The following is a 26,300-nucleotide window of genomic DNA, read 5'->3' as shown; positions in this document are numbered from 1 at the left end:
GACACTTCCTCCTGGGCCGCCGCTGCCGACTTAAACTTGGAGGGGGAAAAGAGCCACCCACGCCGTGCGACCCTCCCTTCCCCCCACCCCGCCTCCGGTAACGCCCCCTTCCCTGCATCCCCCGATCGAACTTTGCTCTAACTTCCGCGACCTGTGAGATTCCCCCTTTCTACCCCGGCCCTGGGGACCCCTTCTGTCCATCCCTGGGTCGGTCGGACCCCTGGGATCCACTCGATCCCTAACTCAGATTCCTGCCCTGTACTCTCAAGGTGTTGGACCCCTCAGGGTCCCTTCTTAGGTTCTCCTCTGAGGGCCCCTGGAACCCAGGATCCACCCCCCCCCCCTTCTTTTCAAGGGGCCTTTGGATCGCGGAGTTTCTTGGTCCCTGTAACCCTGACCCATTATTGCTTGGAATCTCTTGTTCGCTGGGTTCCCCGAGCCACTATTTCTTTCTGATCTTCTGTGTTCCCTCGATTTCTGCCGTGTGATCCTTTTCTCTCATTTCCCAGGATCCTGTCATCCCCGCATCTCTCAACCTGCCAGATTTCTCTTCTTGGTCCCTGCGCTCCTACCACCAGCTCAGGAGATCCATCGGATCTAGGACCCGGGTTCCCAGGGCCCTCCCAGCCGGATCCCGGGTGGGCGCCAGGCGGGGGGTGCGGGCCAGCCCCCATGGCCGCCGCCGCCCCCTCCCATCCCGCCGGGCTCCCGGGTTCTCCCGGGCCGGGGTCTCCTCCACCCGCTGGCGGCTTGGAGCTGCAGTCGCCACCACCTCTGTTGGCCCAGGCTCCCGCCCCGGGCTCGGGGGTCTCCTTCCACATCCAGATCGGTCTGACACGCGAGTTCGTGTTGCTGCCCGCCGCTTCAGAGTTGGCCCATGTGAAACAGCTGGCCTGTTCCATCGTGGACCAGAAGGTGAGTGTTTGGGGTTCCCCTATCCAGCTTGGGGAGAGAACCCAGGAGTGGGGTACTGTGGCCCCCTGGGACCTGGCCTGCCTAAGGGAGAATGAGGGGATCTGGGTGACTTGAAGGGGAGACATTGGCTCCCAGTTAAGTCCTCACTTCACCATCCATTTGAAGGAGGCCTCAAGCAGGGGTGGGGAGCCCCAGAGATCTCCCCAAATTGCAAGTCCTTGCATGTACTGTTTTCTGCAGGCAGTAGGGAGGAAGGAGGGTGCCTGCCAGGTATAGAATGGGGACAAAGAGGCAGGTGGGGAAGCAGATGTGGAGGGACCCCCCCATCCAGGCCCATCCCGGCCCATCCCCGGCCTCCCATTTGGTGGAAACAGTAGAAATTGAAGCCAGGCTGGTGGTGGTGATCGGGTGACACGTGTGGGTGTGGGTTGTGCACAAGCTGCCAGGGGCAAATGAAGGCTTAGGACCCAATTCCTGCCCTCCCCAGACCTGAGGTGTGTGGAGGAGCAGGCACCCCTTATGCACCCACAGAGGCTCTGGGGACCCTGGCCCCTCTCCCTCATCACACTGTCCCCACCCTCCCCTCCGCTCCCTGAGGTATTGGCCCAGGGGTCATGGCAAGGAGGAACCAGGTAGAACTGGATACCTGAATCCTAGATTGTTAAAAGACTAGCAGGTTTCGGTGCTCAAATACCAGACTGTAAAAATGTTAGAATTGCAATCTAAGTATTAGAATATGCATCCTAAGTAATTGAATTCCTCTGAATTCAACTATTAGATTCGTAAGTTATTGAAATATTAAAACTTTAAAATGTTGAAATTTTAGATTCCTAGGTTGTAGGAACCCTAGAGTGTTAAAATGTGAGGCTTTTGGAATGCTGCATTGTTGAGATCCTTTGTGCTAAGATAGTTACATATTAGAATCCCAGCCAGGTGTGGTGATCCATGCCTTTAATCCCAGCAACTGGGAGACAGAGACAGGAGGATTTTAAATTCAAGACCAACCTCATCAAATTAGCAAGGCCCTAAGCAACTTAGAAAGACTCTAACTCAAAACAAAAAATAAAAAGGGCTGGGGATGTAGCTCAATAATAAAACATCCCTGGGTTCAATCCACAGTACAAAAGAAAAAAAGAAATTAGAAAACTAGTTTGTAAGACTCCTAGAATATAACCATATTAGACTACTGCTGACCTAGGTTATTGGAATCCTAAAACATATAGTCCTGGAATCTAGCGTATATAATTGAATAATGTGAGCATATTGGAATCCCCAAATACCCAGAATTTTCTCAGACCCCTGGAAATAAATCCTGTGGGCTTCAGAGAAACATCAGGAACTAGGCCAACTCCCTTATTTTACAGACAAGAAAACTAAAGTTTAGGTTTACTTTAGTTTAGGTGGTCAGGGCCAAAGTGATCCTGGTTCTCTGTGGAGGGAGAAGAGACAGGGTTTTGCCCACCAAACCCCCAAATCTAGCGGGCCCAGCTTCCACCCCCAACTCAGCCTGCCCCATGGGAAACCAGTATGGAATGGTGGGGAGCAGATTTTCCCCTGGGTGAAATTCTTTGTCCAACAGCTCAAATCCCCAGCCTTCCCGCTCCCCGACCCCGTCCCCAACTTTATTTTTCTTCCCTCCCTGTCCAGGTGTCAGGGCCTCTTCCTTCTCGATGCCCCACCTGGGCAGTTTCACTTTCAGTTCTACCAGGTTTCATTTCCGGCGCCCCGTCTCCCTTCAAGGTGGGGACTGGACGCCTGGGTCCTTTGAGTCGGGGGTGACAGGCACCCTCTACCTCCAGCTCCCTGGATCTCTAGCCCACCTCCCCACCCCCTCCCACAAGTTCTAATCCCCTCCCAGCGCGCTGTGCTCCAGTGCTGGGCCGGGAGCCAGGTAACAGGGACAATAGATCCAGGAAGGAAGCTGGGGTGGGGGTGGTGGCGGACAGAGGAGGGGGTGCTCATTCAGGCGCACTCCCTCCCCTCCTCCAGCTCTGGAAAATTCTAGGTGTCCACGCTCCGGGAGCCATTAACCCTCCCACCGGCTGGCCAGTGCAGCCACCAGTCTCCGGCCAGTGCTCCCTCCCAGCACACCTGGGGCCCTGGCATCCTGCCCGGCTCGAGCTGGGGTTGGGAGGGGTCAGGCAGGAAGCCGGGGCTGCGGGGTCTCTGTTTCCGGGGAAAACCGCCTGCCCTGCTCTGGGAGGCTTCTGTAGGCAGCTCTGAGCTTTTCCGTCCCCACTCCCTCTCCCGCCCCTCAGTTCCCGGAGTGTGGCTTCTACGGCCTTTACGACAAGATCCTGCTCTTCAAACATGACCCCACGTCCGCCAACCTCTTGCAACTGGTGCGCTCTGCGGGCGACATCCAGGAGGGCGACCTGGTGGAGGTGGTTCTGTCCGGTGAGAGGCAGTGGCCAGCCTAGGGGCGGGGCGTAGGACGGGGGCGGGGCATCTGGAGGAGGTGGAAGTGGGAGGACATTGGACTCAGGGGCTTTTTTGTTTGTTTTGTGTTTTGCGTTTCTGGGAATCATGACCTCCTACCACCGAACCACACCCCCAGCCCCAGAAATGTGCCTTTTAAAAGTATAGGCCAGTGGTTCTTGTCCTGCTGCTGCAGATTAGAGTCACCTGAGGGCCTTCTGCAACTTGTCTCCCCCAACAAGATAGACGCCTTGTGGAGTGCGCCCAGCACTGGTGGTGAAAGATTCACCCTCATGTGCGACTCTTCCAAACAATGCCGAGACTGAAGAGCCAGACAGTTACATAGCACTGCGTGATTGCATTTATGAAGCGCAAAGGCAGACAGATCAAAGCCCGGCTCGGTTACCCAGAACTACTCTGAGGCTGAGGCAGGAGGAAGCACATTCAAGGCCAACCTGGGCAACTTGGCAAGGCCATCTCAAAATAAAATAAAAAGGGCTGGGGATGTGGCGCGGTGGTAGAGCGCTCCTGGAGTCAATCCCCAGTACTGGTCCGGGCGGTGGACACAAATGCAGTCAGGAGAGTGGAGACCCACCAGGGGTCCAAGGGACTTTTGGGAAACTGATTTATATCAGTCAGGATGTTGGTCACATGGTTTGTACAGTGAAAATTCGCGTATGTGCCATTTCCTGAACATATGTTATACTTGTTACTCTTGAATATCAAGTTCAAAATATTCTGATGTCTGTGCCTCCTCCCACGAAATGCTCAATGAGGTCATAGTCTCTGCAAGATGAGATGAGACCTGGTCATCTGTATTTTTAAAAAAACCCCAGGTGGTTCTGATATGCAGCCAGAATTTAGTCCACTCGTCATACCCATTTTATGGGTGGGTAAGGTCTCTGCATCTTAGACAAGGCCTTCTTAAGAGAGGGGTGTCAAAAGCTGGGTGTGGTGGCTGCTGCAGGCTTGTAATCCCAAGGACTTGGGAGGCTGAGGCAGGAGAATCACAAGTTCAAGGCCAGCCTCAGCAATTTAGCAAGGTCCTAAGCAACGTGGTGAAACCCTGCCTCAAAATAAATAAAAAGGGCTGGGGATGTGGTTCAGTGGTTAAATGCCCCTGGGGTTCAATCTCCATTACTCCCCCCAAAAAGAATGGGGTGTCTGCTTACTGTTGTGCTCAGGAAAATGTGGTAAGTGGATGAATGACGATTAGAAGTTTGGATTCACACATTTGGTGAACTCACACAGGCTTCTAACATCCTCTTAGAAGCTGGTAGCTCTTGAATATTTATCTTCACCTCCATCCCTCCTCTAAGCTGAATCCTGCTTACATATTTGTCCCCTTGACAGTTTTACTTGGCATCTCAGATATGGTCTGTTCAAGAACCATATTTTTTTGTTTTGTTTTGTTTCTGTTTGGTGGTGCCAGGGATGGAACCCAGGGCCTGGCACATGCTTGGCAATTGGTCTGCCACTAGAAGGGCCCCAGCCCCAGCCCAAGACAGAACTCTTGGTTCCCTTCTTCTAAGCCTACTCTTCCTACAGTCTTCTCCATTTTGATGATGGGCATCAGCATTCAGCCAGGTGCTAAGGCCTCAAACCTCCAGGCATCCTTGATCCCTCTTTTTCTCTCACCTGTTCCTGCCATCCATCAGCAAACCTACTGGTCCTGTCTTTAACATACATCCTGAACCTGCTTCTTAGCACCCCCACTGGTCCAAGCTACTATCACATCCATCCTGGACCACTGTAGTACGTCCTCAATATCCTTAAAATAAAACATAAATTCCTCTGCATGGCTCAGGACCACCTGTGATCTAGCTTCTCCCAGTTCTCTGAATTCATCTTTTTGTTTTGTTTAGGTGGTTCTGGGGTCGGGGTGCTCTACCACTGAGCTACATTTCCAGCCCTTTTAATTTTTATCTGAGTTAGGGTGTTGCTAATTACCCAGGCTGGCCTTAAACTTTCGATCCTCCTTCCTTAGCCTCCCAAGTAGCTGGCCCCTGAGTTTGTCTCAGCACTGTCTTCCATACTTTCTCAGTCCCAACCATGTTTGCCTGCCTTCTGTCCCTTACACAGACCATGCTCCTTCCCACCTCAGGACCTTTGCACTTGCTGTTCTCTATGCCCTGATCTTTTTTATAGTTAGCTCCTTCTTGTTATTTGGATCCTAGTTTAGATGTCATTTCCTCATGGCAACCTGACTATCCATCAAGGGTTAGAAACTTCTCAGTAACATTTGATTTACTATACTGATTTATTGTCTTTAGAGCACTAGGCATTTTCTGAAATTTCCTTACTTTTTTATGTGTTTATGTTTCTTGTCTGTCTCCCCAAAAGAAAGTCAGTGCCCTGAGAGCACAGTGTATGTATCTTGTCCATGACTTTAACCTGAGGGCATAAATAGTCCTTGGCACATAGAAGAGTCCCTATCTGTTGCATAATAGCAGGAGTAATAGCTTAATATTGGACTGGAATTTTGGGGAAAAGAAATGAATAAGACTTTGTCCAAGAATGCAACTTTTAAAATAAGAGCTTGGTTGTAGGGATGTAGCTCCATGCTAGGTCTCTTGCCTGGTGCGTGCAAGGCCCTGGGAGGAGGGGGCCAAATCAGGTGAGAGCTAGCATTTACTGAGCACTTTCTGTGCTGGTATTGTTTGAAGGCCTATCATATGTTAATTCATTTAAACCTTAAAGAATCTTTGAGAAAATGTGTGCCCAGCCTGTTTTCCTAGGTACCCCTCAGGCCTTTGCCTACTGTCCTCTGGCCCCCCAATTTACCATTTTAACCCTTTTAAGGGTACAGTTCAGTAGTGTTAAGTACATCCACGCCACGGAGCACCCAATCTCCAGAACTGTTTCACCTTGCCAAAATGAAGCCGTCCACTCATTAAACAACTCCCCATGTCCCTTCCTCCCTGCCCCTGTCGTAGGTATGTAGGTATTTTGTCCGGGGATGGAGCTGGGACAGAACGTAAGAAATGGAGGGAGGAAGGAGGGGAGGTGGACAAATCTTGTCACAGGGAGACTTGTGGAAAACCTGGGAACGTGGGGCGGGAACAGCTGCAGCACCCCCTGACTCAAGCCCTGCTCCTCCCTGCCGCCTGCAGCCTCCGCCACCTTTGAGGACTTCCAGATCCGCCCGCACGCCCTCACCGTGCACTCCTACCGAGCGCCTGCCTTCTGCGACCACTGCGGGGAGATGCTCTTCGGCCTGGTGCGCCAGGGCCTCAAGTGCGACGGTGAGGGCGAGGGGCTGGGCGGGGCCGTGGCTAGAGCTGGGGAAGGAGGGGCGGGGCTGGAGGCGGAGCTTGGGGCGGAGCCTCAAGGTGGAGCCTCAGAGCGAGGAGCACCCGCTGGGGAACAGACCTGGGGGGAATGTCTTGGGGCTCCAGGCAGAGGGCAGGCTTGTATCATCAGGGATCAGGCAGAGAAATAGATCCAGGAGATGATATTAAGAGGTTTATCTGAAGGAATCGGCTTATAGGATTGCGGGGCTGGCCGTGCCTATGGGAATCCTCTGGACAGCCTGTGAGGGAGGGCCCAAGGGAACTCCCTGGCATAAACTGCTGTCCACAGGGAGAGCTCCTTCATCCCGGAAGTCTCAGCTCTGTTCTTTAAACCTTTCCATTGATTGACTCAGGCCCATCAATTAAGTAGGCCAATGTATCTCACCACTGTCGACTCTGTAGACTTTACCCCCATCTACGAAATACCTTCAGAGCAACGCCTAGATTAGTGCTGGAGTAACTGGGGGCGCTAGCCAAGCCAAGTTGACACAGCTGACCGTCAAAGCCCACGCCTTGTCAAGCTGGCACCTGACCTTGTTTGCTAGGACAGCTGTAGCAAAAGAGCACAGGCTGGGGGGGGGGGGGGGGGTGCTTCAATAAAGTGAGAGGCAGAACTAAGAGTGGGAGCAGAAGCCGTTTTGAGGCTCTGGTGTCCAGAGAGAGTGATGAGGCAGGGGTGGAGCTTTGGAGGTGACCTTGGAGGTGTCCATTGTTGGGGTGGGAAGGGAAGGGGTGGGGTGAAAGGCATGATACAGGATCTGGGGGTGGAGCTTGGGGGAAAGTGGGGTTATTAGAGGGAATCAAGGACAGGGTCTGGAAGTTGATGCTTAGGGGTGTAGTGCCTTTTGGAGAAAGTTGGGAGGTATGGAGGAGGAGGAACAGAGCCTCTCAAGAAGGGGTGAGAGGCGGAAGCGGCGCAGGCTATGTCTCTGACCGTCTGGCGCCCCCCGCAGGCTGCGGGTTGAACTACCACAAGCGCTGCGCCTTCAGCATCCCCAACAACTGCAGCGGGGCCCGCAAGCGGCGCCTCTCGTCCACATCTCTGGCCAGTGGTCATTCAGTGCGCCTAGGCAGCTCCGAGTCTCTGCCCTGCACTGCTGAAGAACTGGTAAGGGAATAGAGAACCGGTGGGGTGGGGCTGCGGGGCTGGGGCCTGGGAGCAATGAACTGATGTGGCCTTCCCACTTTGGCCGCCCCGTAGAGCCGTAGCACCACTGAACTCCTGCCTCGACGCCCACCCTCTTCCTCCTCCTCCTCTTCCTCCTCATTCTACACTGGCCGCCCCATTGAATTGGATAAGATGCTGCTCTCCAAGGTCAAGGTGCCTCACACCTTCCTCATCCACAGCTACACGCGGCCCACTGTTTGCCAGGCTTGCAAGAAACTTCTCAAGGGCCTCTTCCGCCAGGGTCTGCAGTGCAAAGGTTAGCTGGGCCCCAACTGGGAGGAGAGACAGCGCCTGGACCTCCCTCAGACCCCAGTCTGAGTTGTGGGACAGAAGAATCTCAGTATTCTGATCCTTAGTAGCACAGGACCTCAGAAAGGGAGTTCTCTGAATCCTGAAGTTCTGGAAGTTTTGGAATTCTGGAATCCTGGAAGCTTGGAAATCTAGATGCATAACACACTTAGCATTGAATTCCCAAACTAATGAATCTGAGAATTCTAGAATCAGAGAACTTTAGAAATAAGATTCAAGAATTTGGGAATCAGAATTTAGCTAAAATAACCATAGAACTTTAGACTATAAATCTTAGAACTGCTGAGTTATAGATTTTCAGAGCATTAGAATTTTAGAATAATGGAACTTGAGAATAATGGAAGCCTGGAAGGATTACTTTTGAGAGTCTCAGAAATCTAGAATCATGTAAACTTGGAAGCATTAAATCCTAGAATTTTAGAACTCTATATGCTAGAATTTTGAACCATCAAATTCTAGAATCTTAGATGTATAGAACCCTAGAACCTCAAAGTCATTTGATTCTGGAGGCTTAGAAGTCAAGAACTGTATGTAGTATTATTAAATGTTAGAGTTTATGTAAAATTCTAAACTCTTGGACTTTAAGAAGTCTTGGGCTGGGATATAGCTCAGTTGGTAGAATGCTTGCTTTGCAAGCACAAGGCCCTGGGTTCAATCTCCAGCACAGCCAAAAAAAAAAAAAAAAAAAAAGTCTTAGAGGTCTAGAATCATAGAAGTGTAGATTCATAGATTTGTAGCATTCTAGAAAGTTGGATGGGAAACACTGGAGACTTAGAATTCCAGAATCACACTACTAAAAACTGGGTTTTCAGTAAACTCTAGAATCTTTGATATATAATGTTCTAAAATCTGGTTCTCAACCATGGGCAATTTTGTCCGCGGGGGACCTTGGCAATAGTTGGAGACATTTTCATACCAGGATGATGCCCACTGTCATCCAGTGGGTAGAGAACAGGGAGGCTACCCAAAAATGGAATTATCCAGCCCAAAATGTTTAGGGCTTCTGTGACTCCCACTTAATCCAATCTCCCCATAGTTAAGGAAGCCAAGGCCCAAAGTGGGGAAAAGCTAAACCCACACAGCAAGAACAGTCTCTTCTGAGCCTGGGGGTTGAATGAAATTTCAGCCCTTGAACCTCTCATCCCCCCATCCCTTTTCCTGTCCTCCTCCCAGACTGCAAATTTAATTGTCACAAACGCTGTGCCACCCGTGTCCCTAATGACTGTCTGGGGGAAGCGCTCATCAACGGAGGTAAGAGACTGGGGGCCCTGGAAGGAAAGGGGACTAGGGCAGCACTGGGTGGAGTCCCCTCTGATGCCCTGTCCCCCCAGATGTGCCAATGGAGGAGGCCACCGATTTCAGTGAGGCTGATAAGAGTGCCCTTGTGGACGAGGCTGACGACTCTGGTGTCATCCCTGGCTCCCACTCAGAGAATGCCCTCCATGCCAGTGAGGAGGAGGAAGGCGAGGGAGACAAAGCTCAGAGGTACCCATGCGTCCCCCAAGGGGCCTTTCCCCATAGCAAGCCTCAATGGCCCCATCTCTACAATGGGCTGCCATTGCCTTGATTTAAATTTTCCCAGTTCCTGAGGCAAACCTTTTAAAGCACCAAAACTTTTAAGTTTAACCTTTTTTCTACTGAGGGTAGAAAAAAGTGATAGCGTACTCCTGGGTTTAATTCCCAGTATTAGGAAAAAAAAAAGGTTTTTTTTGTTTTGTTTTATTTTGTTTTGTTTTTTGTTCTCATACTAAATCCCTCCTGTGAGGATCATTGTCCCCATTTCCAGGTTAGAAGATGGAGGCTCAGGGGCTTTAGCCAATGATTAGTAAGGGAGAGGAGCTGAGGCCTCCCCCAGAGGACCAGGACAGCATGAACTCAAGGGAAGTGGCAGGCTGCTTCCACGGATGCCCCAAGAACTCTTCAATGACCTTCTGGGCCTGACTCTAAGCAAAGGGACATGAATAAAACAGGTAGAACTCTGTTCACATGGCATGGAGAGACAGCTAATAAACAAATGCATCCAGGGCCTCAGGGAGCAGTAACTGCTGTACAGAAGCACTGAGGGGCTGGGCCACTAGCTTCCCCCATGGTGACCCACTTGCGTAGCATGCTCCAGGCCCTGGGTTTGATCCCAGTCCTGCCATAATGAATAGAGCAACAAGAAGTGTTGGAGAACAGGGGGTGTGCTGTTTTAGTTAGGATATTAAAGGAGACCTGTCTGAAGCGGTGACACTTGAGAGAGGGAAGGCGGTAGGAAGCCTTGGGGACGATGCCTGGGAGCAAAACCTTCCAAGCAGAGGCAACACTGAGTGCAGAGACCTGAGATGGGACCAAGCAAGTTCCAGGAACAGCAAGGAGTCTGTGTGCATGGAGCAGAGAGGGTGAGGGAAGAGGGTGGGATGTGGGGTGGGAGAGGGGATGGGTCACAGTGATCACAGAAAGTTCCATGCTGTGCCCCAAATTCCCTTTCTCCCTGGTCTTTCCTGGGAGCATGTAGGAACACAATAATGGGCTGTTAGAGCTGGACCTTCAGAGGCTTGGGACAGGGACAGGGGCGCTGGGAGAAGCAGCCCATTTCACAGATGAGGAAGCTGAATCTTAAAGAGGAAATGAGAAGTGCCAAGGGCACCCAGGGTCCAGAACAAGCACAGAGGTTGTCAGTCCTGGAACTGGGCAGCCACTTATCTGTAGACCTGCCTCTCCTCACTGTAATGACGGCATCCACACGGAGCAAGGAACCGAGGCACGCAGCAGTTGAATCACTTGCCCAATGTCACACAGCTGACTTCACCATTGCTGGGCTAAATACTAATGAACACTTAGTGGAGGTCCCCGTGGTAAGCGCCTTAGAAAGGTTTCCACCTCTTGTAGTAAGCCTCGTGAGGGGAGAAACTGAGGCACGGAAGGATTAGGTAATTTTCTAGGCAGCCTATTTGTGGAACTTGCAGTGCATGCTAGTCACTAGACATGTGCCACTAGACACATCTCCATCCTGGAATTGGCCTCTTCATGTATCCCTCTCAAGAGTCCCCTTTCTAGCTGCGGTGCACGCCTGTAATCCCAGCGGCTCAGGAGGCTGAGGCAGGAGGATCATGAGTTCAAAACGGGTCTTTCCTATAGTTTAGCGAGTCCCTAAACAACTCAGCAATACCCTGTCTCTAAATAAAATATTAAAAGGGCTGGGGATATGGCTGAGTGGTTGAGCGCACCTTTCTTCAATCCCTGGTACCCCCCGCAAAACAAGGGTCTCCTTCCTCACTATGGGAAATCCGCCAAGGTGGCAACCCCGTCCCCCAACTCCCAAACTGTCCAGAGGTGTGCCCTGTGGCACCAGGCAGTATGGCCATTTTCTTAACGTGCCTTCTCACCCCTCCCTCCACCCTCCACAGCTCCCTGGGCTACATCCCCCTGATGAGGGTAGTACAGTCAGTGCGACACACGACTCGTAAATCCAGCACAACGCTGCGCGAGGGTTGGGTGGTGCATTACAGCAACAAGGATACGCTGGTGAGTGGGTGGGGCGGGGCTCGGGTTAGGGGCGGGCCGGAATAGCCTGGTGGGCGGGGCTGGAAGCAGAGCCAGGGGGCTGTGGGTTGTAAGGGTGGGGCGAGGCCCGAGGCAGGAGTTGGAGCCCGGTTGGACCTTGCGGAAAAGCTTTTAAAGGGGAAGGGTCAGGTGGTGCTGTGCCACATCTAGTTTAGGGACGGGGGTGATCAAGTGGGACCAGGTGAGGTGAGGCAAGAAAGGTTAAGGGAAGGGGTTGCAGTAGCGGACCGCAGGGAGAGGGGCCTTGGCAGCCAGGCTGGAGAGGGGCTGTGGGTGGGGTTAAGGTGGGTGGAGTCAGGGGTGGGTGGGGCTGGGCTTGGGGTCCCGGGGTTTTGATGTAGGCAGAGCTAGAATCAGGGTGGGCGAGAGAGGGGGAGGGGTTTGAGAACCAGAAGGGCAAGGTCAGGGCTGCGATGGGGCCAAGTGGGCGTGGTGGTGAAGGACCAGGTTGGGGAGGAGCTTCAGGCCGGGATCACCCAGCTGCACAGGACCAGACCGCCTGGCGGCCAACCTCACCCTCCCAAACGTCTCCCCATCAGAGGAAGCGGCACTACTGGCGCCTGGACTGTAAGTGCATCACGCTCTTCCAGAACAACACGACCAACAGATACTACAAGGTGGGTCTTCCGTCCCCCAGCGGCCCCAGACTCCCTCTTCGCCCGCCTCCTTCCCCACTCTCCCTACCCTCGGTTATTCCACTGAAGTCTCGAGAATCACACCGTCCCTACCGCAGCTTCCCCTACTTCCAACCCATCAAAAGGACCAACCATTTGATTCTGCCCCAACCGCTTTCCAGCTGGGCAGCCCAGGGCAAGTTCCTTCACCTCTGTGCCTCGCATCTTTCACCTGTAAAAGGTCTCACTGGGACTCAGGGCTGCTGCGATAATCCACGTAAGGCGGTTAGCTAAAAGGGTCTGGCATGTGTAAAGTTCCCGGGAACCATCAGCCTGTTATTATTACTTTAGAATTTGCTTATTTATATTTATCAGTCTTCATCACCCCCTCCCATGCCAGCACCATGTTCCAGCCACTGTTTCCACTGGGCTGGTCACAGCAGTCTCTGTAGTGGGTCTTTACTTGTGCCTTGGCAGCCACTGTCTTTCCACACAGCAGCCAGAGGAGTCTTTAAGACTGTCAAAGCCTCAATGTCTCCTGCTGCCCTTAGAATAGAAGCCCAGAGGGTTGGGGATATAGCTCAGTTGGTAGAGTGCTTGCCTCGCAAGCCTGAGGCCCTGGGTTCAATCCCCAGCACTTTAAAAAAAAAAAAAAAAAAAAGAAGCCCAGGCTTCCTGCAGGTGCGCCATGGACTGGTTCCTCCCCATCGTTCCTGCCTTGGTCAGACCGTGCTGGTTCTGTCTGTCTCACTGCCTGGCTTACTAAGTCGTTGGTCTTTCTGTCTTTCTGTCCTTCCCTTCTTTCTTTTCTCTTTCAAAACTTTTCCCACCCCATGGTGCTTTTTTTTTTTTTTCCCCCTGCTATCAGGATGGAACCCTGGGGCCCTTAACCACTTAACCATTGAGCCACATCTCCAGCCCTTTTTTATTTTTTATTTTTATTTTTTGAGACAGGATCTCCCTAAGCTGCTTAGAGCCTCCCTAAATGGCTGAGACTGGCTTTGAACCTGTAGTCCTCCTGCTTCAGCCTCCCCAAGCACGTGCTACCACACCTGGCCCATGGTGCCTTTTCTCCCACCAACCCCCTTCCTGTCCCCTGTCCCAATCTTGTCCTATCCCATCTGCTCCCACACACAGCCAGAGGCTGCCCCTCCTCTGCTCAAAACCCTTCAGTGGCTCCCTAGGGCCCTCAGACAAAGTCCAGGCTTCTCTTTGTGGCCCACAAGGCCCTGTGTGGCTTCATTTCCTTCATTTATTCATCAAGCATTTATTAAACACCTCGTGTGTGCCAGGAACTGTGCCATGAAATGGCATCACCTGAGCACAGTGCGCCTTTCCTGGGGCCTTCGGACGTGCTGCCAGCTGGCCTCTTCTGCTGGGAGCCTTTCCTGCCACTTTGTGCAAATAGGCCTATCTACTTGATGCTGGCTCCCGTGTGCCCCTCTGAGGGAGCCCCAGGGCCGTCTGGGGTCCTTACCCGCACTGCTTCCTTATCCTGCCAGGAAATTCCGCTGTCAGAAATCCTCACGGTAGAGACTGCCCAGAACTTCAGCCTCGTGCCTCCAGGCACCAACCCACACTGCTTCGAGATTGTCACTGCCAATGCCACCTACTTTGTGGGCGAGACTCCCGGTGGGGCCCCCGGTGGGCCGAGTGGGCAAGGTGCCGAAGCGGCCCGAGGTTGGGAGACAGCCATCCGCCAGGCCCTGATGCCTGTCATCCTCCAGGATGCACCCAGTGCCCCAGGCCATGCACCCCACAGTAAGTCCCCCACCTGGGCCCCTGTGAGGATGGATCTGGAAGGGCTTGGTAGGACCCTGAGGATGGTAGGTGACAGTGGGGCTGGGAATATGACCACTGGGCTCAGGGCTGAGTTAAGATCTGTCAAGCTCTGACCGATGTGTGGCCTTGGGTACGTCAGGTCCCCTGTCTGTGCCTGTCAGATGCGGCAATGGCTCCTTGTGCATTTCCCTGAGGGCCTCCTCTGTTCAACCTGTGCTGGGCAGTGCTTGGGACACAGCTGTGACCAAGATAGCCCAAGATCTGCTCTCACCCTCCCAGTGGGGCCGAATACCTGTCCCCAAACAGCGATGACACAGTGAAGGCAGGACCAGGGCAGGGGAGCCAGGGGGCTGGAGGAGCCCAGGTGGGTGCCTGAGCCCATCTGTGAGTCAGGAGGGCTTCCTGGAGGAGGCAGAAAGGGCAGGACGGGGAAAGCAAGTGGGAAATCCCTTCAGACTTGGGAGAGGGTGATCAGGGAATATTAGTTCCCAAATGGCCGGTGTGGTACAGCCAGGAGGCAGGAGAGCACTTGCTGGGAATGAGGTTCAGTGAAGAGGCCAGCGTGCTGGGAACGCCCAGCAGCTTAGGAGGGGCTGGAGTCAGTAGATGGGGACTTGACTGCTTTGGAGGCCAGTTAGGGGGCCTGGGCTTCCTCCCAGGCTCTGGGGAGCCTTATGTCAGCTTTGTACTTCAGCAAGATCCCCTGGCTTCCCCCTGAAGGGTGGTAGTAGGGAACAGGACTGGGGTAGGGAAGCCAGGGCAGAGTCTGGGGGCAGTTTGAATGGGGGGCGGGGAGCAGGGGCCTAGAGTGGGCTGCGGGCAGGTGGGAGAAGAGAGGCTTCAAATGGTAGAAGGATCAGGACTTTGGAAATGTCTGGCTCTGGTTGGGTTTGTAGTAGGGCAAATTCAGGGGAAGTTGCTAGAATCAGTCTGGACTTTCCCTCCAAGCCTCAGTTTCCTTCTCTGTAAAATGGGGTCATGCCTCCCTGAGGGCTGGGATCCCTGGGTAAGATGCTCAGCATATGGTTTGTGGCATCACTCCTTCAGCCCCTCAGGGTATCTTATTACTCCTCCCAGTGACCCTAGGAGGGAGGTCCTTTTATTATTCACATTTTCTAGATGAGGAGACTAAGGTTCAGGGGCCGCCAGGCAACAGTCCTGTGCAAAGATGCACCTTGATTCCAACCTGGGTGGTCTGGCTCCAGTGGCAGCCTTTGAAGGGATGGGTGAAGACAATCCTGCCCTGGGGTCCCCTCACCTCTGCTCTCCCCTCATCCCAGGACAAGCATCTCTGAGCATCTCTGTGTCCAACAGCCAGATCCAGGAGAATGTGGTAAGATTCCTGCCCACACTAGATGCCTTACCCCTCCCGTGCAGCCTCCCGTCTCCTGTCTCCGTGGTATCCTAACTCCATTTTCACATCTGCCCCTCCTGTCCCCACCCTGCAGGACATCGCCACTGTCTACCAGATCTTCCCAGATGAGGTGCTGGGTTCAGGGCAGTTTGGAGTGGTCTATGGAGGTAAGGGCCCTTCTGAGCCAACTCAGGGGCTGGGCGGGAGCCTGTCTGCCTGGGCTCCTTTTTGGCCACCTGCTCCCCTCCTGTTTTGATTGGCTGAGAAAGCTCCATTCTGGGGGTGCTAGGTTGTAGGCCCCACTTTGTCCATGGAAAAACTGACGGGCTTGGGCTGGGGTTGAGACTCAGTGGCAGAGCATTTGCCAGCATGTGTGAGGCACTGGGTTCGGTCCCAGCAGCACATAAAAGAACTAAATAAATAAAATAAAGGTGTCGTGTCCATCTACAACTAAAAGGAAACAGACAAAAACCGGCGCACTTGCCTCCTGCACTCTGATTGGACACAGAGCTAGATCCTTGATTCTCATTGGTTCTGCTCTAGTTTCCCAGGTTCGTTCCCTCCTCCAAACTCTCTTACTTTTCCTTCATTCCACTTTACTTCCTCTATCCCCCTGTCACATTGGGGACATTTCAGAGCCACCTGGGTGGCCTTCCATCACCTTTGCCCACCTGGCTGGGTCCCCACGGTAGGGGGTGAGCACCTCCTGCAGGTCTGGGAGGCCTTATTCCCTCATCTCTTACCTCTCCTTCCCTGTTCCTCAGGAAAGCACCGGAAGACTGGCAGGGATGTGGCAGTGAAGGTCATTGACAAATTGCGCTTCCCCACCAAGCAGGAGAGCCAGCTGCGGAATGAAGTGGCTATTCTCCAGGTGAACACCGGGGCCTGTGGAGCCGCTGTGCCCTGCCCAAGAAAGGCCTTCCCATCCTGCTTCTTCCTTTCAAAAGGCATCTGGCTTAGTCAGGGAGGGCTTCCTGGAGGAGGGGACATGCGTGCTGAGACTGAGGGGGCGAGGTGTTCTGAGCAGAGGGACCAGGCCTGTGCAAAGGCCTGGGGGTGAGAGGGGGCATGAGGTCTCCCAGGAAGGAGGGGGTGGGAGGAGAGGCCAGGGAAGAGGATGGGGCTAGGCCCAGTGGGCTTTCTCCTGAAGGTAGTAGAGAGCCATAGAAGAAATTCTGAGGGATAGGGGTGTAGCCCAGTGGTAGAGGGCTTGCCTAGCATGTGGGAGGCCCTCAGGGCCATCCCCAGGACCACAAAAAAGAAAAAAAGAAAAAAAAAAAAAAAAACTAATAAAAAAATACATAGCCAGACATGGTGGTACACACCTGTAATTTCAGCAGCTTGGGAGGCTGAGGCAGGAGGATCACAGGTTGGAGGCCATCTTCAGTAACTTAGTGAAATTTGAGACCCTGTGTCAAAATAAAAACCCAAGAAGGCTCCTAAGGGATGTGACTCGGTGGTTAAGTGCCCCTGGGTTCAATCTCTGGGATCACATAATATCAGTAATAATAATAACAACACATTTTTTTAAAAAGGATTTTGAGCACGGGAAGACAGGCTCAGGAGTGGACTTCAGAAAACTCCCTCTAGCTGCCATCTGTGGTGGGAAGGGATGGGATGAATCTGGAGCTCAGGGAGGAAGGGACCTGAGCAGAAGTGAGGTTAGGGCAGAGCAGGCCTGTGGGGAAAGGGAGGGAGGGCTACAGATGTAACAATGTAGACACGACGGACACGAAAAGACCAAATGGAAAACTAAACGAAACCCAGAGTCACACACAGACCGAGCTCCCTCTCCCACCCTCCCGCAGCACCCCAGGGACATCCTTCTGCTTTGTGGTCCACCTGCCTCCGTGGCTGACCCTCTGGGGTCTGAGTTCACGTGACCTGGGCCCTGACCCTGTCCCCTTCCAACCCCGCAGAGTCTGCGGCACCCCGGGATCGTGAACCTGGAGTGCATGTTCGAGACGCCCGAGAAGGTGTTTGTGGTGATGGAGAAGCTGCACGGCGACATGCTGGAGATGATCCTCTCCAGCGAGAAGGGCCGGCTGCCCGAGCGCCTCACCAAGTTCCTCATCACCCAGGTGAGCGCCCCCACGCGGCGGCCCTGGTGCCTGCGGGTGCTGGCCGCGGATAAAGACGAGAACACCCGAAAAAAAATAGAGGGACAATAATAGTTTTTAAGAATCATAATAATAGGGCTGGGGAGATAGCTCAGTTGGTAAAGTGCTTGCCTTGCAAGCACAGCGCCCTGGGTTCAATCCCCAGTACTGCAAAAAAAAAAAAAGAATCATAATAATAAAAAGGCTCCTAGACTAATGATAATTAAATAATAGGTTAGCAACTAGAAAAATAATAGAGCAGTAACAATAGCTATTATTATTATAGAAAAATAATAACAGATGAGTCAGGCTCTGCCCCTGACTTTACCCACCTAGAAAAGGGGGGAAAGAGGCCTTTTCCCCCGCTCTGTCATTCAGTCAATTGTCGACAAACTGCTTGGTCCCATATTGGGCAGTGCTGGGGAAACAGTGGTAAACCAAGACAGCTTCAGCCCTAGAGAGCATCACCCAGGGCTCGCAGGTCTGGCACAGCGGAGGTTGAGCCTGACCATGATAAATTACTGTGGTCACTGACATTTACAGAGCACTCACAGCCAGGCAACTCTTTAACTCATGTAATCTTTTAGTGACCTATGTGGAGGTGCTATTATGACCATCACTCCTCTTTTCTAGTTGAAAAAACTGAGGTTCAGAAATGTCAAGTAACTTACCCGGGGTCACACAGCATCTGTGCTTTTGATTAGTAATGTCAAATCAATTTATTTTCATACAGAGTGTATGTGTGGGGCCATTTTAATTGGTTTTCCATCATAGCATTGTGTGTTGTTCTGCCTTTACTCTTTTCACTTTAACAGTAGTTGAGTTATATCTTGATGTAAAGCACCAAATCCCCCGCTGATGGCCACGGCCATATAAGTTGTTTTACCTTTTGTACCATTATAAAGCACATCTTGTACATCCATCACAAACATGGAACCCAGGGGCGCTTACCACAGAGCCACATCCCCAGCTCTTTTTATTGTTTTTATTGAGACAAGGTCTCACTAAGGTGCTGAGACTGACTTTGAACTTGTGATCCTCTTGCCTAAGTCTCACGAGTTACTGGGATTTCAGGTGCACGCCACCTTGCCCGGCTTGGTGGGAGAATTTCACTAGAGCACATTTCAGGTAGTAAACTTTTGATTCTTGAGAAATGTGTGCTAAAAGTTTTGTTAAAGATGTTGTTCTCTAAAATCTCTAAAATAACTGGATTTCATTCTTTAAAATCCTTTTCAATCTTTACTCCCACAAATAGAGTCCTATTTTCTTACTCCTAATCAACACTGAATAAAAGTAATTGTTTTTTTGTGGGAATACTGAGGGTTGAACCCAAGGGTGCTTAACCCCTGAGCCACATCCTCAGTCATTTTTATTTATTTTATTTTATTTTTTTTATTTTAAGACAGAATCTCACTAGGTTTCTTTCAGCCTCACTAAGTTGCTGAGGCTGGCTTTGAACCTTCTATCCTCTGACCTCAGCCTCCCGAGCTGCCGAGATTACAGGTGTGCACCATTGGGCCTGGCCATTTTTCTACTTTTTATGACTTTATTTGGCAGTTTAAAAATTACAGATAGAGGCTCAGCATATTGTCAAGTTTATTGACCTTTTTTTTTTTTTTTTTTCCTTTGATGTTCCTGTTGCACGTTTTTCAACTGGATGTTCTTTTGCTTATTGAGTCTAAGAACTCTTCATCTGTGAAGAATCATAGATCTTTGTCACTTACCCTGTTTGGGTTCTTTGATTCCAGTATTTACTTGCCTTTTTGTTTTCATTGTGACTTTTTTCAGAGAGTTTTAACTTTTCAGTGTTAAATGTCCCTATTGCAGTTTCTGGGTTTTCCATGCTTTCTAGAAGGGCTTCCCATGTGGCTGGGACACACCTTATCCTGAGACCTTTTTTTTTGGTATTGGGGAGTGGGCCCAGGGGTGCTTAACCACTGAGCCACATCCCCAGCCCTATTTTTTTAAAATAATATTTTTTGTTGTAAATGGACACGATACTTTTATTTTACTTATTTGTATGTGGTGCTGAGGATCAAACCCAGTGCCTCACGTGTGCTAGGCAAGCGCTCTACCACTGAGCTACAGCCCCAGCCCTTTTTTGTATTTTATTTAGAGACAGGGTCTCACTGAGTTGATTAGGGCCTCACTAAGTTTCGAGGCTGGGTTTGAGCTCACGGTCCTCCTGCTTCAGCCTCCCGAGTGGCTGGGATTGCAGGCAGGTGCACCTGCTGCCAGCCGAGACATCTCCTTTGTTTGCAAAGCGCCCTGTGCTGTGCTTCCTTTGCCCACCCAGCACCTTCACCATCTCCTGCAGGTGCCTGCGTTTATCAGGCTGGCTTGTGGGGTAGGACCGAGAGCCAGCGAGGCAGGTGCGTGGAGACTTTAGGTGGGGAGAGGGAAGGCAACGCTGTTGGCACTTGAAGTAGTTTCCTTTTCTGGTCTTCCATTCCTTCCTGCCTTTTCTCCTGCTCTCTCCTCTTTCTCTCTCTTCCCCCACAGATTTCCGCTCTCTGGGCTCTGGCCTGCTCCACCCCTCAGCCCTGTGCTAAGTTCTTTATGTCATGAACTTATTTAGGCCTCACCACCCTCTGAGGTAGGTATCATCATAACCCCATTTCATAGACGGAGAAACTGAGATTGAGGGAGACGCCAGGCTCTCCTGAGGTCGCACAGCTGGGTAGCCGCTGTTTTTCACCTGGATGTTCTTTTGCTTATCTGGGTCTCTCCAGCTGCCATTTGTCCTTGTTCACCGTGTTCACTGAGAGACAAGTGAACCACCCAAAAATCTGGAGGTGACAAGTACACATCCATCTTTCCATCTCAGTCTGTAGAATGAGGAACGGGGACCACAGCACTGGCTTTCAGTGTTTCCTTCAGAAAAAGTCATCTGGATAAATACAGAAATTTAATTCTTAGATGCAGGTGACAACTGCAGGCTTACGTGGCTCTGGGCTTCCTGTACATTTGGCATTTGGTTTGGTTTGCACAGAATGGAGGCAGAATCATAGTGCCCAGAGGTAGGTGGCTGCAAAGGCTGACCAGTTTTGTTTTGCTTTAATCAGCTCACCTTGCCACCTTAAAGCATGTTAACGAATAGATGCAGCTTTGAGACACACACACAAACGTATTTACCTGCAGGCCATTGTAAAAATGGTAACCAATAATAACAGCAGTAATGCAGCAGGCCCCTTAGCTAAGATTTCAGTTACGAATGGTCAACTGCAGCTTGAAAATGAAAATAGTAAGTGGAAAAGTCAAAAATAAACAATTCATACTTTTTTTTTTTTTTTTTTTTTTGGTCCCAGGGATTGAACCCAGGGATGCTCAGTGTGGCACTGAGCCACATCCCCAACCCTTTTTATTTTGAGATAGAGTCTTACTAAGTTACTTAGGGCCTTGCTAAGTTGCTGAGGCTGGCCCTCAACTTGTGATCCTCCTGCCTCAGCCTCTCAGTTTGCTGGGATCATAGGTATGCATCACCATGACCAGTTTCCATGGGACATCTTAAAATACTTCCTCAAGGATAAGGGATTTCTAGCCAAGCATGGTAGTACCTATCTGTAATCCCAGAAACTTGAAAGACTGAGACCTGAGGATTGCAAGTTCAAGGCCAGCTTAGTGAGACCTTGGCTCATAATTTAAAAAAAAAGGCTAGGGATGTTGCTCAGTGTCCCAGGGTTCAATCCCCAGTATCAAAAATTAAGGTGGGAGGAGGATTTCTGTAGTTTGCATGCAGCCCTTTCTATACCAGGCACTCTCTCAAGCACTAAACCTCTCATTTAAACTTCACAGGAGTCTCTGGGGTGGGTATTATTATTACCCTCATTTTACAGATGGAAAACTGAACCCAGTGAGGTGAAGTGACTTGCTCACAATCATAAGTCAGTAAGTGCAGAAAAACCACCAGGTTTTCCACTAGGGCAGGTGGCTCCAAAATCTGCCCGCCTCTCGAGAGTTACCTCTAGGATATAACCCAAGTCAAGTTTCTGCTGTTTGTAGTTTGTATTGCTTTCTATTACGGTTTTTTAGAGGGTTAAAATATGTTAAGGAAACTATAGAACTTTCTTGAAAGTCCTTGTTCTGTTCATAGCTCTTTAGGAGTTTACCAGATGCTAGAGGGTCTCAGGTTGCCCCCAGCCCCTCCACCCTAGCCCACCTGCTAGAGTTCTGGACCCAATTCTTAGCTCTTGGGTGTAAATGACTCTGGGGTTCTGAGATCCTTGGTGTTCGAACACCACCCCTAACCTGGGGAGGCTTCTTCAGGGACACAGAGCAAGGCATGGGTGGGGTTAGGAGCATGGGCTGCCCAGGGCTGACTCCGGGGCAGGTGCCTTCTGCCTGTCTCACTGCTCTGTCTCCTCAGATCCTGGTGGCTTTGAGACACCTTCACTTCAAGAACATCGTCCACTGTGACTTGAAACCAGAAAACGTGTTGCTGGCGTCAGCTGACCCATTTCCTCAGGTCAGTCATGTCCCCTCCTGGTTTGGGGAGGTCCAGTCCATTGGTGGATGGGGACTGTAATAATTAAGATACAGGTGTAGCTGTGGGTGCGGGATCTTGGAACCCAAGAAGACAACGGTTTAGGTAAGATAGAGGCTTGTTTCTCACTTCTGTAGGATCTGGCATAAGCATTCTGGGGCTGCAAAGGCTGTTCTATGGTCTTGGGGACCAGGCTTCCTGCTATCTTGCAGCCTCTCTGTTGGGTGCTGGCCTTCCTGACCCATGATGGGCCCTCATGTCATCTGCATTCTTGCTAGGAAAAAGGAGGAAAGAAAAGAGGTAGAAGAAATGGGCGCACCCCTTTCTTTCACGAAGGTGGTACTTTGAAGTTGCAGCATCACTTCAACTTATGTCCTATTGGCCAGGGCTTGATCACATGGTCCTGGGCTGCCAGGGATGCTGGGAAATGTAGTCTTTATTCTGGTTGTCTTGTAACCCACAGAATTGAGGACTTTTTGAAGAGAGAAGCAGAGAACAAATACCAGTAAATAGCTATGGTCCTGATAGGGAAAAGGTTTTTGACAAGTCTCCCTTATGGGAGGAACCAACTTGGGCAGGGTGAGGCCATAACAGCTATAATTGATTAAGTACCTACTGTGTATTTGGGCCTGTAGTTACAGGTTCTTGTCTGGTCCTTCCACATCCCTGTGGAGTGTTTACTTTGTTGTCTGTTTATTGAAGATCCTGTCTGTGCCCAGGGGATGGCCATCTGTATCAGTAGTTGGGGGTGGGGGTTGCCCCCCCCGACTCGCCCAGGGACATTTGATGTTGTTGGAGGCAGTTTTGGTAGTCACAACTGTGGCAGGGGGAGGGTTGCTCCTGGCATCTAGGGACACTGCTGAACATCCTACAGTGCCTAGGACATTCCTCCACAGCAGTGAATCATCTGGCCCTCAATGTCAGGAGTGCCAAGCTTGAGAAACTGGTTTAGAGCAGCGATTTCCACAAGAAATACAATGCATGCCTGAGATAGAATTTACTTTTGTGTGTTTGTGTGGTGCTGGGGATGGAACCCAGGGCTGCTCTACCACTGAGCACCCCCCAGCCCTTTTTTTTTTTTACTTTGAGACAGGGTCTTGTGAAGTTGTTGAGGTGTCCTTGAACTTGATCCTCTTGCCTCAGCCTCCCGAGTCACTAGGTTTACAGGCATGTGCCACCATGCCCAGTCCACGAGCAGCACTTTAAACACTTGATCCTGTTGAGTCCCCAGAAAGCCTGAGAAGAGGCTGCTACATACATCCCCTATACAGATGACAAAACCAAGGTCGGAGGGATTAGGTCCTTCGCCCAAGATCCCCAAGGCCTATTCTGTTAGACACTGCTCCTAACATGTCGCATGTGTTCCACCATACATCCACCCCCTAAGGTGGGGACAGTTGTGATCTCCACGGTGCAGAAGAGAGGGGAGGCTGAGACCCATACTGGGAGGTAGAGGTATAATTTCAGGGACATTTATTGAGTGCTTGCTGCTTGCTGGGCACTGTCCGTGGGCTTTGGTGGGTTAATTCACATAGCCCTTTGAGAGCGAGCTGTTCTTCTTCTCCTCCTCATTGAGATGAGGAAACTGAGGCACAGAGAGGGAAAGTCTCTGGATCCAAATCAGCGTTTGATTTTCTTTGAAATACCATGGCGAGTGGCGGGTGGTGGGTGGCGTCCTCATAGCCTCCACTTGTCATGCTCTGCAGGTGAAGCTGTGTGACTTCGGCTTCGCGCGCATCATTGGAGAGAAGTCCTTCCGACGCTCAGTGGTGGGCACACCTGCCTACCTAGCACCCGAGGTGCTGCTCAACCAGGGCTACAACCGCTCCCTGGACATGTGGTCGGTGGGCGTCATCATGTATGTCAGCCTCAGTGGCACATTCCCCTTCAACGAGGACGAGGACATAAACGATCAGATCCAGAACGCTGCGTTCATGTACCCAGCCAGCCCCTGGAGCCACATCTCAGCGGGAGGTGAGCTGAGGCTTGGCAGGGATGCTCGGGTGGTGGGCGGGGCCGAGGAGGCGGGGCCGCAAGAGTGCAGATCCTGAGGCTGCTGGTGCGGAGGATTCAGCCTCTGCTTGGGCCTGGGCCACATGAGGGGCCTTATTGAAAGTGGTGGGATGAGACTAGGAACTCATAGAACTGGTGTCCTAAAGACTCATAGAACCCGTGTCCCCTAGGTTATGTGGGTTAGAAAACGAAGCTCCGCCAGGTGTGGTGATGCACGCCTGTAATCCTAGCAACTCAGGAGGCTAAGGCAGGAGGATCTCAAGTTCAAGTCCAACCTCAACCACTTAGTGAGATCCTATCTCAAATTAAACATAAAGAGGACTGAGGATGTGGCTTAATGGTTGAGCACCCCTGCGTTCAATTCCCCAGTACAAAAAACAAAAAAACAAAAACAAACAAAAACACAAAACTCCACGAGAGTGCTTAGATTGATATTGGGAGTCCTGGGTACCAAGGGAGACTCGGCCTGTTGGGTAAGACCTGGTAAGGGATGGGACCTGAGGAAGCCAAAGGAATGGGGTGGCTTAGAAGGGGGCACATCCTCCCAAGGTAGTCATTGGCGTCTGGAACCCTCTGTGACTAAGAGAACAATCGCCTGCAAATACTAAGAGGTGACTTCTCACAAAGCTCAGAGTGAAAGCTTGTCCTCCAAGGCTTCTTACTGAGGAGAGCGCCTCAGACGAGCGCTGGATCATTTTAAACCCCTGACACTCAATAATCCTCTTCACTAAGAATGGGCCTTAGCCCCTGGGCCTTCTGCAGGCAGCAGTGACTACTAACTATTTGATAATATGAAAGGTTTTCATTTTGCTTTTTTGATGGCCAGTGATAGTTGGATTTCTACAAACCAGCATGATGTGAAATTTCCACTTGAAATATATATGTGAATTTTTAAAAAGCAGGTGAATGTAACACAAAATTTTATCGTTTCTTTCCCATATGTTAAACATTCACATTCATATTTTTATTTATTTAGTTTTGTTTTTGTGGTGCTGGGGATGAAACCCAGGACTTCAGGCATGCTCACCAAGCATTCTACCACCCAGCTCTGGTTCACTTTAAAAAAAAAAAATATATATATATATATATATATATTTGAAACTGGGTCTTCCAGGTTTCCCAGCAGGCTGGTCATGAACTCTTAAAGAGATCCTCCTGGGGGAAAAACAAAAAAGGATCCTCCTGCCTCAGCCTCTCCTGTAGTGGGGACTAGAGGCATGTGCCACTGTACCCAGCTCCCTGTTCACATTTTTAAACATAGTTAAGGGTCTACAGTGAGAATCCTCTTTCACTCCTTTGTTTGCTGTTCTTTCCAAAAGGCAATGGCAATGGCATTAGACATGATGTGAGGTACATCATATATGCTTTGCCCTCGCAATAGATTTTGGTTATAAATGACTTGAGTTAAAGAAAAATATTAAATGGAGAATAGTGCTGGTGAACCTATACTATTGTGACGATGATATGGAAATGGGGAAACTGAGGTAGAGAATGAGCGAAACGTATAGGAACAAGTGTGCACGCACGGAGGAGACCATTTCATAATTTAATGACAAAATCAAAATCTGTAGGCATGTGATTGGCACAGCTGAGCCTCCCGAGCCCCCTCAGCTAGGCAGGTAGGCCGCGTGGCCTGGTGGGAGGAGGCGCCCCTCACCGCGCAGGACCTGAACTCTTGTCTCGTGCGCAGCCATCGATCTCATCAACAACCTGCTGCAGGTGAAGATGCGCAAGCGCTACAGCGTGGACAAGTCTCTCAGCCACCCCTGGTTACAGGTGCTGCTGCGGGGCGGGTTGACACTTTGGCGGGGTTGGGCAGGTTGCGTAGGGCGGGGCGGCACCTTCACAGGTGTGGGTGGTACCCTGGCAGGGCAGAGCACCGGCGCTGCTCTGGCTCCAGTTGGCTGCCCGTGGTGCGGCCCAAGCTAACCCCAGTTCTCCCGGGCCCAGGAGTACCAGACGTGGCTGGACCTCCGAGAGCTAGAGGGGAAGATGGGCGAGCGGTACATCACACACGAGAGCGACGACGCGCGCTGGGAGCAGTTCCTGGCAGAGCACCCACTGCCTGGCCCTGGGCTACCTGCCTACGGGGAGCTCGGCAGCACCCGTTCACCACCGGACCACGAGATGCAGGGACTGGCCGAGCGCATCAGCGTCCTCTGAGGCCCCATGTCCCCGCCTTGTCGCCTTTTGGAGCAGCCTTCCATACCATCCCAGCAACAAACTGTTGTAGGGGAAGTGGCTTTCTGTGCACACGGATGAAGCAGGGGGCTGCGGTAGAGGAGTTATTCCCAAAGGCCCCTCTC

General features: G+C 51.3%; 1 protein-coding gene across 1 annotated transcript; it reads left to right on the top strand.

The window, feature by feature from the left end:
* PRKD2 (protein kinase D2) lies at positions 1 to 26,300 on the top strand. The gene is made up of 19 exons (XM_079118053.1): positions 1 to 97; positions 510 to 915; positions 3,174 to 3,312; positions 6,447 to 6,578; positions 7,580 to 7,734; positions 7,828 to 8,050; positions 9,277 to 9,354; positions 9,435 to 9,588; positions 11,493 to 11,610; positions 12,189 to 12,266; positions 13,766 to 14,024; positions 15,326 to 15,378; positions 15,494 to 15,566; positions 16,164 to 16,270; positions 17,319 to 17,480; positions 21,865 to 21,963; positions 23,688 to 23,955; positions 25,685 to 25,770; positions 25,945 to 26,300. The coding sequence occupies exons 2-19, from the start codon at positions 673 to 675 to the stop codon at positions 26,155 to 26,157; spliced, it is 2,640 nt and encodes an 879-aa protein (XP_078974179.1). The 5' UTR covers positions 1 to 97; positions 510 to 672; the 3' UTR covers positions 26,158 to 26,300.

The sequence above is a fragment of the Sciurus vulgaris genome (genome assembly GCF_902686455.1).
Source record: "Sciurus vulgaris genome assembly, chromosome: 17".
Classification (NCBI taxonomy): domain Eukaryota; kingdom Metazoa; phylum Chordata; class Mammalia; order Rodentia; family Sciuridae; genus Sciurus; species Sciurus vulgaris.
This window is presented reverse-complemented; position numbering and strand designations above follow the sequence as displayed.

What these genes read in the sequence shown, in the direction of transcription:
- PRKD2 (XM_079118053.1), top strand. Translation starts at nt 673, where the DNA reads ATGGCCGCCGCCGCCCCCTCCCATCCCGCCGGGCTCCCGGGTTCTCCC. An exon ending in GAGGGAGACAAAGCTCAGAG is followed by an intron (nt 9,589 to 11,492) that starts GTACCCATGCGT and finishes CACCCTCCACAG; the next exon opens with CTCCCTGGGCTACATCCCCC. An exon ending in CCAAGTTCCTCATCACCCAG is followed by an intron (nt 17,481 to 21,864) that starts GTGAGCGCCCCC and finishes CTGTCTCCTCAG; the next exon opens with ATCCTGGTGGCTTTGAGACA.